The 13,259-nt window shown below is 42.5% G+C and overlaps 1 protein-coding gene across 1 annotated transcript; it reads left to right on the top strand.

Moving 5' to 3' along the window:
• Window positions 1–1,039: 1,039 nt before the first annotated feature.
• On the top strand, window positions 1,040–9,069 carry SMIM38 (small integral membrane protein 38). Its single transcript, XM_056851924.1, has 2 exons — window positions 1,040–1,071; window positions 8,931–9,069. The coding sequence occupies exons 1-2, from the start codon at window positions 1,040–1,042 to the stop codon at window positions 9,067–9,069; spliced, it is 171 nt and encodes a 56-aa protein (XP_056707902.1).
• The last annotated feature ends 4,190 nt before the right edge of the window (window positions 9,070–13,259 follow it).

The following is a 13,259-nucleotide window of genomic DNA, read 5'->3' as shown; positions in this document are numbered from 1 at the left end:
TTGCGCCGTGCTAGGCGCCCTTTGTTTCCGCAGCCCGGCAAGCCTTGCAGCTGTTGTCTGAGGCCTGCTCCGCCAGCCTGTGATCAGTCAGCTGCAAAATTCTCCCTGAACAACTCGGTATTCACAGCTCTAATCGGGCCAGCGGACTGTTTCCTCCTCTCTTGCAGTAAATCTTTATCACTTGCGCTGTGCTCGTCAGTTAGTGGCGCCAGCTCTTTGGGCCGCTCTCTGCTTTTCCCATACTCTGCGGCAACGTGTGCTCTGAATGCTAACGCCAGCCTTGTTTAGACTTCCCTGCTAACTTGGGGCTGAGATCCACAAGTTGGAGAGGTCCACATTCTTTTCTCTTCCCTTTCTCCCCCCCCCACTCCCTGCCCTATTCTCACAGCTTGCACGTACAGCAAATGTCTTCTCTCCTCCAAAGAGGGGGTGGGGAAAACATTCCTAAAGGATTCCTTCTGCCTATTTCATATTTTACCCATATAAGTTAATTATGTGATTGTCTTTGCCATTTCCCCTAAGAAAGGCTGCCCCGGACTTCAGAGCCTTTGGGTTCTCGGGCCAAGGATGAAGATAAGCTCTGATGACAGATGCAATAACTAACAGCAAGACATCCCTCCAGGAAACTGGCACAAATGTGATTCGGGCCATGTGTCCAAGCGTTTTAACAGGAGGCGTTTTTATTTTAAGAGAGTCATACTTTTTTTTGGTTTGACAGACAGCAAAGTCTGCATGCTAATTTTGCAAGCACTTTTACTCTGCTGTGTTCCTTCTAACATAGAATCATAGAATCATAGAGTTGGAAGGGGCCACCAGGGTCATCTAGTCCAACCCCCTGCACAATGCAGGAAATTCTGAACTACTTCCCCCCACACCCCTAGTGACCCATACTTCATGCCCAGAAGGTGCCCTCCCTCTCATGATCTGCCTAAGGTTATAGAATCAGCATTGCTGACAGATAGCCATCAAGCCTCTAAAAGTAGGCTTTCCTACACAAACCCTTCTGCATCAATTCCCCCCTCCCTCCACATTGATCAGAATGGTGCTTTATCTTTACAGCACACCTGCAAGGTAGGTTAGGCGGATATATTCATGGCCCTTTTGAAATAGCAGATCTGTGGAGACTGAACATACAAAGGGGTGGGGTAGGGTTGCCAACCTCCAGATACTAGCTGGGGTCTCCGGCTATTACATCTGATCTCCAGCCGATCACTTCACCTGGAGAAAATGGCCGCTTTGGCAATTGGACTCTATGGCATTGAAGTCCCTCCCCAAACCCTGCCCTCCTCAGGCTCCGCCCAAAAAACCTCCTGCCGATGGCGAAGAGGGACCTGGCAGCCCTAGCATCCTGGTGGTCAAATGTGAAACCAGGAACCCTGAAAAGCAGTGTTGCTGATGGGTGAGAACAGCTCTATGTAAATACCTTTTGTGTGTGTAAAGTGCCATCAAGTCGCAGCCGACTTATGGCGACTCCCTTTTGGGGGGTTTTCATGGCAAGAGACTAACAGAGGTGGTTTGCCAGTGCCTTCCTCTGCACAGCAACCCTGGTATTCCTATACACATCTTCAAATGAATATACGTTAAACTGAGGAAAGAGCTTCCCACTACAATGCTGCTTCCCCCATGTAAGTTCAGTGTCCATGGATGATATGTTGGCTGAAAATCACTGTACTTGCTCAAGAACACCCAGTGAGTTTAAGAGATGAGTGATGATTTGAAGCTGAGATGGGGTTTCCCATGCCCAAGCCCAGGAAGCTCACCATTGGCCGTGGCTCAAATATGCAAATCAAGCCAAACTTTAAAAGCTTGACTCATGGAATGCATACGGAGCACATAGTTGAAAGTGCACAGGAACTGCTTTTGATACGGTGTATGTTATCCGTTGTTTGATAGAAGTGCACAAGGATTGTAAGTGCACTCGGACTATATGAGAATATATATGCTTTAATATATATTTGATGATTGAAGATTACCTTGTGACTCATGTTATATAATTTACTTACATGCAACTTTAATTTGCTGGTCTATGTTTGCTAATTTACTGACAGCAGGCTAACTCTAGTTTACCCAATCTCCAGGTACTAGCTGGAGATCTCCTGTTATTACAACTCTATCGGCTGGAGATCAGTTGTAATAGCAGGAAATCTCCAGCTAATACCTGGAGGTTGGAAAACCTGTATAGCATCCAAAAACTGATTGCAGAAACAATCTTTATAACTGACTCATCCAGACAAGTATCAACAGAAGCCATTACAATTATAACTAAAAGAAGCAAAACCAATCATATGCTGACTTCTCCATTAAAGGAAAAATGCACATTTATAAATATTTCTTACACTCACTTGTAACTAAATAGAATTTACATCTGGGGAAACATGTTTAGGATTATGCTTCATGTGTTGCACGTAGATGCACCCATTCCTAAAATTGCATTATAACACTCAGCTTTGTGAAAAAATTAACAATTAAATTAGCCTTATAGAGTCTATCTGGTGCCAAATTCATTCTAAGCAAGAGTGCAGAGGGGACAAGTTTCACAGGAAAGGAAATGTAACAACTTTGATACCACCACTAAAAAGATCATGTCCGGTGGCATCACTTGCTGTATCTCCAGTGACAGGGACACATGGAATGGGGACTGCTGGTGGTCTTTGAGGTATACTGTTCACAGAACCATTTGGCTTTAAAGATAAAAATCACCATTTTGAATTTAGCCTGGAAACCAACTAAGCATAAATGCAGCAGATCATAACAGTTTTGTGACTCAACCAGCAACCCTATTATGAATCAGTTGTCATTTCTGAGGACTTATGAAAGGCATCTTCATATAGGGGATGTTAAAATAATCCAAGTGAGTTGTGATCTTGTTGCTTGCTAAGACAACTTGCTTGAGGCTGATGGGTTGCATATATACTCTTCATGGCCATTGGGTTGCATATATACTCTTCATGGCGCCATCTCTTTTACTGTCATCCAGGTCATGCACATCCATTGTTTCTGCTGTAGCTTTGTGGTTGTGGCCAACAGTCTTAATTGTTGCCAGTATTTTTAGTGCCAGGATTAACCCTCCAGGAGCTGAGTCTTGGGAAGCCCTACTGGTGTATGAACAAAGAACCCTGGGGCTCCACCTTAATGTCATATGATAACTTGAAACCATTTTGCTCACAACATGGTGAGTCTGCCCTACTGCTCCAGTGCATCTACCAAAAAAGTTGCACCTATTCACTCATGGGGAAAGTTTTTAACATTCAGCATAATGAAATGCTAAATGAGGTGGTTTAGTTCAAAAATCAGAAGCCAAACAGAAAACAAGCTTGTATACAAGGATTCTCTTGTTTCTGTTTGCAATATGAATACTGCAGTGCAAATTCATGCAATGTGCGTATGTATTTAACCCTAGAGTAAGAAATGTGACACTTATTTTGTTTCTTTGGAATTCAGTTTTCTGTATCCAGTGGTATGTGGGGTGCAAAGGATGGAATTTCAGCATTGTCTTCCTTGATCTATTCACAATGTCCTTCTTGTCTTGATCAAAAACAAGTTGATGATGAACTGAAATAAGGAGAGGTGGGGAATTTATAAATGGATCCATGTGATTTCCCCACATGAATCTCCCCTCACCCATCTCTCTTAAGAAGGAGCCATGTATTGCTGGTAATATCTTTTCCCTTCTGGGTATTCCTTTAATCAATGTTTCTTTCTATCATTAGGTCATCCCCTTATTTTTTTCCACAGAATCCTTGTTTGGTATGGTGTTAAAGCATGGCGACATTCATGCTAAAATTATGGCCTGATGATTGTTTCCTTCCTTTTCAAAGTACTTTTTACAAAATTGTGTTTTAAATGCACAGCAACAGTTGTTTCTTTCTCTTGAAAAATAAAATGTTCCATAGTTGGGAGATTTTTTCCAAAATGCTGATTTTGGCTCCTTTACAACCCAAATGGATCATCTTACTGTGAGACCCATCTCATCAGACTCTAAGATCAATTAAAGGTGGTCTGGCTTGGACAAATCTTTGCTTATTAATTCTTTCAAAAGGGCATCTGTCAGCATATAAAACTGGGATTGGAGTACAGATTCACTGAATGCTTGATTTTTGAATATGTCTTTACACTAAGTAGCTTGCAATCAGAAAGTTGCCTGCATCTGTAAGACAATACTTTTCATCTAGTTGTTCTTATTTTTTATTTATTTGTTTGTTTGCATAATTTATAGTCTGGCTTTCTCACTAGGACTCAAGGCGGATTACACAGAGTGAGTAAATACAATCGACAGGATGGGGTATTCAATAAACAATACAATAGGAACAATACAATACAATCAGAAATCTAAAAACAGAACTAGGCTGTATTGGAAAAAGCCTTTTTTGCAGCTGCTTTAACTTGCTCCTTCAGTAATAGCATAGGGTCCAGTAAAACTCCAAGGCTCTTAACCAAGTCAGCAAGGGTCAGCTGAACTCAATCAAAAGTGGGTACTACAATGTTCTTTAAGATATTTTGTACGTTCTCATGGAGAATGAGGGAAAGTCATTCAGGTATGCTGTTTTCCCAAAACCACAGAACATGCCTCCTCCTTCCTGCTAGCATTCCTGGTTAGCTGCTCAGTCACCCTGAGCAAAGTTACATATCAGTTTTCGGCTCTCACAGGTCACAGAGTAACTTTTTCAAGCAGAGTGTTTCTTTCCTTCCTGCCTGTCCTCCTTTCCATGTGCATAGGGATGCTGAAAAGAACCTCGATTTACTATCTGCAACCACCACCAATATGGTTCATTGCTAGGTGCACTAGAGAGACAGACAGAGAGATCAAGCCAAGAAAGGAAAGCATTCTCTCACTTTCACCTAACAAGTAAAGGCAGTGGATGGACAGTTCATATTTTGTGCAAATATACCAGCAGCTTGTGCTGACTGATGCCAGTGAGTTGCACCCTAACCAAGGATACTAGCCAGTTTGTAGCCTTGCAGGTAAATAGTGCTGATTAAGCCCCCTCCCCACTTAATTGCCCTGCAGCAGTGATAGCATATAGTTGTTCATGCATGGGTACTTTCACTCAAGTTTACCCCCCACCCTTGTCTCTGTTGTTCCTTGGAGTTATGCATGAGTTTTCCCTCCATTAGAGATGTCCTTGCTGCCAGCCCTCACAAATCCTGGGACTTCTCGTCTGTCTATTAACCTGATTCTTCCCTCTTCCCTGAGCTCAGCCTGCTTGAAATCCCCATGCATAAGGCAAAGCACAGGACACGGAAGCTTGATTTCTCTCACAGTAAGCAGACAGCCAATTACAAAGCAGCATGTCAAGGGGCGGGGATTCAAATGCTTCCTGCTTCCTCAGAGTTCTTTCTGAGCAGAAGAAAGCTTTTTAAAATGAGGCTTAGCTTCCCCCCGCCCTTCCTTTCAAAAGCTTAGTTTTTTGTTTTTGTTCTTAAAATGCTCTTAAAATGCTTTTTTATGTGGCAATTGGGCTTTGGGGGGACTTTTCTCTCACCACAGCCAGTTACAAAGGAGCATTTCAAGGGGCAGGGATTCAAATACTTCCTGATTTGAGCTTGGAGACTGCTGGTGCAATGATGTCACTTCTGGTTTTACTTCCGGAAGCAGAAGAAAAAAGAGGGGAATAGAACCCAACCTGGAAAACAGAAGTTGGGTACCCAAGGTTGGGTGGGATGCAAAAAAGTATATATAAATAATGAAACTATATCATTTATTAGAAGTGCTATAGAAGAATTAAAATGATTTAAAATGGCATTTCTTAAGGTTGATGTCTGTCACCACAAGCCAAACGTTTTTCGGCCTATATGGCCTTCCTCAATGGTCTATTTAAATCATATAAAAACATGCACACACATTACAAATATATTTACATGTACAGGCAATATAGAACAGACCAGGCATGTAATAGGTTGTATATATTACCAATTACACCAACATCTGGTGGTACTGTCTTAGATTTTTATGCTGAGCTCCCGCATAAGTTGTGTGCGAGTATCAACCTATTCAAACAGTGAATAACAGTGGTGCAGCATTTCCAGAAATAAAACCAGAAGTGACATCATTGCGTGCATGATCGCCGCTCCGGAGCAGCTGGGTGGATTGGCAGGCAATTGTCCACCAAAACCACTCACATAGCAGCCCTATTACCATTTCTCCTGAATCTCCAGTGGAAAAATCTTTCATTTGAATGAGGGCAGCCAATAAAAACCTTCAGTCATCTGGGACCATTGTCTCCTACTTCTCTCCTACCCAGAACCTCTTCCCACTCCTCAGCATGTCCCTATGAGACGTTTTAAACCCAGCCAAACTGGAAGCGTCCCCTTCTTTCATAGTTGCAGGACTATAGCTCCTATAGATTCTTGTTTCACTTCATGCCACCATGCCAGCTCAGTCAAAGAGAAGCATCATTGCCACAAGTACAATACAATATACATTTGAATTAAACAGAAAATGGTATTAAACTGAACACCACTGTGTATTTTTTTAAAAATAAATTTTAATCATCACTTGATTGTTTGCTTGGTGCATTTGTGATCATTCCTGTAGACCTAGCAAGAGGCATGCGGTTTTTTTTCCGTTTTGCTTTCGTCCTTCTAGGTATAATGTAACATTGAAAGAACGTGGAGCATACATATAATCACAAGGTCTTGAAACAGTTGTTGACTTTGTCAATATTTCAGATTTTGTCCTTTTAAAGATAAAGATAAAAAAATCCTTGATTTGACTTTTAACAGGACTCTTCTAAAAGATGGCGCTGTTTTCAGTTCTTTGTGCAGGAAATTGTGGGGCCTTGGGTAAATAAACTGAAATGAGATGCTTTTACCTTTGCGGCTTGATAAGTGGAGGAAATCTGTGATGCGAAGAGATAAGTATTGGTCATCTGTTTTTTTAATCCATATGCAAAATGTTGAGACGTCTGACTTAGCTAAAGAACCACACTAGGTCTCTGAAGCTGCCTGTTGAACCTTCCCTGAATATGTGTAAGTAAGTTTAAATATCTTATTTCCTTATTCTTTCGTTTAATATTTTGTGGAGACAACCTTTGTGTCAGCCCAATAATCATTACTCTATTTATTGCCTGTGAAATGGTTATGTTGGGGTGATAGGCTAATAATTGGGAGATTATGAATTTATAGCTCCATAGCTTTATCTTTAATAATACTTTCTTTAATGTTAGGAATACAGTGCACCTTAGTTTGTGAACTAAAAGCTTTGACAGTTAGTGTTGAAAAGTTTAATACTTTGTGGTAGATCGTAGGTAACCTAAATTGTAGTTATTTTAAGATTATAGCTTGCTCAAATATAATCTGCGCAATTAAGAGACTATTATTTTCATTTTTCAGTTAATGGTTCAGGATAACATTGCTGAATGCATTTAAATGGTATGTAGTCAAGAAGACAAAAGTAATGACTACAGGAGAATTACACAACTTTAAGGTTGACAATAAGGAAATTGAAATTGTTGAAGACGTTCTATTCCTTGGCTCCATCATTAACCAAAAGGGAGACTGCAGCCAAGAAATCAGAAGGAGATTGAGACTGGGAAGGGCAGCCATGAAAGAGCTAGAGAAGATTCTGAAGTGTAAGGATGTGTCACTGGCCACCAAGATTAAGTTAATTCATGCCATCATATTCCCTATTACAATGTATGGGTATGAAAGCTGGACAATGAAGAAAGCTGACAGGAAGAAAGTAGATTCCTTTGAAATGTGGTGTTGGAGGAGAGTGTTACGGATACCGTGGACTGCCAAAAAAAATAAAAATAAAAATCGGTGGGTTATAGATCAAATCAAGCCTGAACTTACCCTAGAAGCTAAAATGACTAAACTGAGGCTATCGTATTTTGGTCACATTATGAGAAGGCAAGAGTCACTGGAAAAGACAGTCATGCTAGGAAAAGTATGGTTGATCTGTGTTAGATTTGGAGTAACCTCTAGGTATTGGCAGGTCTCTTTGCTATTACAATGGATCTCCAGCCGATAGAGATCAGCTCACCTGGAGAAAATGGCCGCTTTGGCAATTGGACTCTATGACTCTGGAGATCAGTTGTAATAGCGGGAGATCTCCAGCTATTACCTGGAAGTTGGCAACCCTAGCTATAACAAACAGACCTTTCTGTGAAACCTGCTTAACATACCCACTGAAACGAACTTGTCTCACAAAGACAAAGTGAGAATTCCACCCCCTGCCTCTTTCTAGCTATGAGATTGACTCTCGTGGGTGCTTTTGCATGTGGAAGTGTGCTAATTGATGAGCAGTGCATTTTGGGAATCTTCTGTGCTCTGATTCGCTTCCCCCCCCCCCTTCTCTCCCTCCCTTCTTCCTTTTTTAATTTGTCTAGGAAAGGAAAAGAAAAAGCCCCTCCAGTGTTGTTTCCTGCAAAGACTGTTCTTAAGAGCCCGTTGGACAGCGTGGGGGCTCTTGAAGTGATAGCTAATTGGCAAAAGAAAGGCCCCAATTGTCTTGAGGGGGCTGGAAAGTGCCGCGTGTGCTTCTGAAAAGGACTAGGGAGAAGGTGCCCGGTTTCGCTAAGCAGCTGCTGCCGGAGATGTTTGGAGATTACATCAGCACTGGAAAAAAGAAGCTGAAGGAGAAAAAAAAAGTTCAACTTCACAGAGAGTGAGTGAGTGAGAGAGGGAGTTTATGGAGGTCCCCCTTTTCCCCTTCCAAAGATCTTCTGACAATACTGTCATTGTCAATATAAGAGTTGTTAATTCTTTATGAATAGCGCATGGGCCTCTTGACTAAATAGTACATTACATGATGTCCCAAATCTGTCAGCTGGACTCTTCTCTCACATGCTAGTGAGATCACTTTGATTGGAATGTTACAGGAATGGCTGCCTTTGCCACACGACCTTGAATACTACATTATCTAATTAGATCTCTCGGAGTAATAGTAATAGTAGTATCTTTTTTTCCTCGTTATGTCATTATTCTAGCTTAAATATGGGATCAAACCCACTGATGATTTTAGTGGTTATAATTATATTAATGCGATTCATTTTGTGGTCCTGTTTCAGTGCTTATTTAGATTACAAGTTGTCTCGAAGATTTCCTGAAAAGAGGAAGGACTCTTGAAAGAGCTCATATGCATTTTCAATGAACGAATGTTGCCTTTATTGGGCAATGAGACAGAAGACGACAAATTTTACTTTTCAAAGGGGCCATTTAATGGCTATTTTGTTGATGGTGTCAAGCTTAGGGCTGTTTTTAAAGAGACCCAACCTTTAATAAGTAGTAAGCTGCAAAGTAGACTGATCAACTTGTGTCCTACACAAATAACTAGTGAAATTGTTGCTGGAAAGAACCCATAGTCATTAGCTATCTACTTATTTTGGATAGGCTGAATAAATACTATTGTTAAGCTGCCCAGATCCCCAATCAAATGACTTGACTATATTGTAGGGTTGCTAGGTCCCTCTTCGTCACCAGCGGGAGGTTTTTGGGGCAGAGCCCGAGGAGGGTGGGGTTTGGGGAGGGGAGGATTTTAATGCCATAGAGTCCATGGTCTCCAAGGTTTAGGTCAACATTTGTCCATCTTTGCCTAGACTCACTCATTGTGGACATTTTGTCCAACACGAATGAAGCCATCACTTGTCAATATAGTAGGGTTGTCAACCTCCAGGTAGTAGCTGGCGATCTCCTGCTATTACAACTGATCTCCAGCCGATAGAGATCAGTTCACCTGGAGAAAATGGCCGCTTTGGCCATTAGACTCTATGGAATTGAAGCCCCTCCCCAAACCCCCCCCTCCGCAGGCTCCACCCCAAAAATCTCCCACCGGTGGCATAGAGGGAACTGGCAACCCTATTTGGAGGGGTGAAAAGATGTGCACCAGTCTTTTGCCCAACTTTGTTTCTTCCAGGGCACATAAGAGCCCTGGGAAGGTGGAGAGTTTTTAACAGGAAAAATCACGCAGGAGTAGAAGGATTAAGCTTTCCTCTTTTCCCTACAATGCTTTGCTCTGGGCCCACACACCTGGAATTTATCTTTTAAATTTAATGGATCTCCCAGGGCCTTACTTCTTTTGACCCTCGGTCTGCTTCTCAGGACTTGCTCAAAGTGGACTTTCGACTGCTGCCTCTGTCTTCCATGGGCAGTTCAGTCTCTACTCATGTTTCTAAAATAGTTTCTGCAACTCAAAAAAATTTATACAGTACTCTGGGTCACAAGTGAAGTGTGACCTGCAGACTGAAGTGTTGATTAGTCGAACGCATTACCATTATATCCTCAATAGGTTACATTAATTTTAATAGGAATGAAGTGTGCATATACAATACAATATACAAGTATTATTGTTAATAGTATGTAACACTGAGGTGTCATCTGCATCTATTATAGTTGTATTATTTCATAATTGAACCATAAACAACTATCAAGTTTTGCTTGGAATTATTATCTCTGTGTTTGGCAAGAAGATAGCTGTTTCTTTGTTTGACCTTGATTTTCTAGCAGAGTTGAATATCAATTTGTATTAAAATTCCATTTAAATAAGAAAATGAACAATAGACTTCCCTAAAATTTCTTAATTACAGACTAGGGAATTTTATTCAGAGTAATAAATTTTTAAACCTATTTTGCACCATTGGCCTTGGCCTTATTTTTACCTCCTGGAATTTACCAACACGATCTGCTTGATTACATTTTCCCTTCTCTGTTTTGTTTATTTATTTTTTTGTCTGTTTGTTTAAAACATTTATTAGATGCCTTTCTACCTTGCGGCAGGCAAGGCAGTTTACAATGTAAATAAAATAACAGTTATAAAACAGATAAAACAAAGAAAAGACAACCGTTTAAAGTCTTAGTTAGGACTGCCAATAAATAAAAACTAAATTAGTCAAATCCAGCCCTAAATAAAACTGTCTTCAGCTGCCTCCTGAAGCTCAAAAGTGAGGGAGGGCCAGGTATACCTCCCTGGAGATTTCATTCCTTAATTTCATTCCTCAGTTTTGGGGCTGCTGCTGAAAAGTCCCACAAGAAGAGCTTCTTGGATTGGTGGGACATTCATGAGGACCTCTCCCTGTGATCTTAATTCCAGGGCATGAACATATAGAACAGGGGTGTCGAACTCAATTGTTACAAGGGCCAAATATGACATAAATGTCACTTGGTCGGGCCGGGCTATGCCTTGTCAGCCCAGATTGAGAGTGGGGGGTGGTGGCTGCCTCGTGGGCCAGATAAGAGCTTTCAGGGGGCCGGATCTAGTGCATGGGCCTTATGTTTGACACCCCTGATAAAGGAGAAGATGGTCCTTCAGATACCTTGGTCCCAATCCATGTAGGGCTTTAAAGGACAAACAAACACCTTGAATTGGGCTCAGAAACAAATCGGTAGCCAGTGCAATTGCCAGGGTTGCCAGCTCTGGGTTGGGAAATACCTGGAGATTTTTGGGGCAGAGCCTGAGGAGGGCGGCGTTTGGGAAAGGGAGGAACTGGAATGTCATAGAGTCCAAAGTGGCCATTTTCTCCAGGGGAACTGATCTCTATTGGCTGGAGATTAGTTGTAATAGCGGGACATCTCCAGCCACCACCTGGAGGCTGGCAACCCTAGCAATTGCGGCAGTATCAGGGTCACATACTCCTGGTAGTTGGCCCCCAACCAGCAGTCTAGCCACAGCATTATGCACTAGCTGCAGCTTCTGAACGCTCTTCAAGGGTAGCTCCAAGCAGAGCACATTTCAATAGTCCAGTCTAGATGTAACTAAGACACGGATCACTGTAACTAGATCTGATTGTCCCAGAAATGAGTTCAGCTGACGGGCCAGCTGAAGGGGGGGCGAAAGCACTCTGAGCCATCTTAGCCACCTGGTTTTCTAAGGTGACCGCTGTGTCAACCAGCACTCCCAAGCTGTGAACCTGACTTTTCAAGGAAAGTATAACCCCATCCAAGACAGGTGAGCTCTCAAGTTCCTGGTCTGTTTTTCTACCAGTCCAGAGAACCTCTGTCTTGTCAGGATTACATTTCAGCTTGTTCACTCTCATCCAGCCCATTACTGATTCCAAGCACTGGTTTAGAACATCAATAGCATCCTCGGGAATTAGGTGGAAAAGAAAAATAGAGCTGGGTATCATCTGCAAATTGGTGACACTGCAGTCCATACCTCCCAATGATCTCTCCCAGTGCCTTCATATACATAGTAAATAGCATGGGGGATAAGATGGAACCTTCTAGGGTTCTGCATGGAGCAGAGCAGGATCCCCCAACACTACTTTCTGAGGCTGAACCCCCAAGACAGGACTTGAATCACCTTAATATGGTGCCCCTTAGTCCAAGTGCTGAGAGGAGGCTCAGGAGGATACTATGGTCCAACAGAACCAGCAGGGTCACATTCCCGCTATCTCGTTCTCAATAGAGGTCATCAACCAAGGTGACCAAAGCAGTCTCTGTCCCAAATCTTGGCTTGAATCCAGATTGAAATGGGTCCAGCAAATCATTCTCGTGCAAAAACCCCTGGAGCTGACAAGCAACCACCCGCGCTAGCACCTAGCCCAAGAATGGAAAATTGGAAACTAGCCAGAAGTTCTCCAACATAATAGGGCTCAGGGAGAGGTTTCCCCCCCCCCCCAGAACACAGGTCTAATTACTGCCTCCTTGAGCATGTGTGGCATAATACCTACTCTCAAGGAAGCATTTTCCACACCCCTTTACCCACTCAGCCAGTCCCCATCTGGCAGCTTTTATCAGCCAGGAAGGGCAAGGGTTGAGAACACAAGTGGTAGGTCTCACCTGTTCAAGAATCTTGTCCACATCCCGGGGCTCCAGCAGCTGAAAAAGTGTCCATATAAATCAAACAAGCAGATGCCAAAAGGTACATCATTTGAATGTGCCATCTATGCCAACATCTAACCCAGAGCAGATCTGGGTGATTTTGTCCACAATGTAAGTAGCAAATGGATCACAGCAGACTATCGTAGGGTCAGAGTCCAATTCCTTGGGATTATGACGCAAAAGTCCCCAAACCACATAAAACAGCTCAGCTGGATGATTTTGTGCAGACTCGATGGTGGCAGAGAAATTTTGCCTTTTTGCTGCCATCACTGCCACACAACAGGCTCTGATATGGGCCCCATGATGTGTTTGATCAGTCTTGCTCTGCGTTCTCTACCAGCGGCCCTCTAGCCATTGTCCCTCCTGTGTTTCATCGCTATCAGTTCCCCAGTGAACCAGCGATACTACTTGGCTCTGCCCCGGGGGTAGAGGGCACTTAGAGGCGATTGTGTCAATAGCCTGGGCAATCTCCCTGTTCCAGGGAGCAATCATAGCCTTGA

The sequence above is a fragment of the Euleptes europaea genome, chromosome 6 (genome assembly GCF_029931775.1).
Source record: "Euleptes europaea isolate rEulEur1 chromosome 6, rEulEur1.hap1, whole genome shotgun sequence".
Lineage (NCBI taxonomy): Eukaryota > Metazoa > Chordata > Lepidosauria > Squamata > Sphaerodactylidae > Euleptes > Euleptes europaea.
The sequence above is the reverse complement of the archived record's forward strand: the minus strand, read 5'-3'. Positions and strand labels throughout refer to the sequence as shown.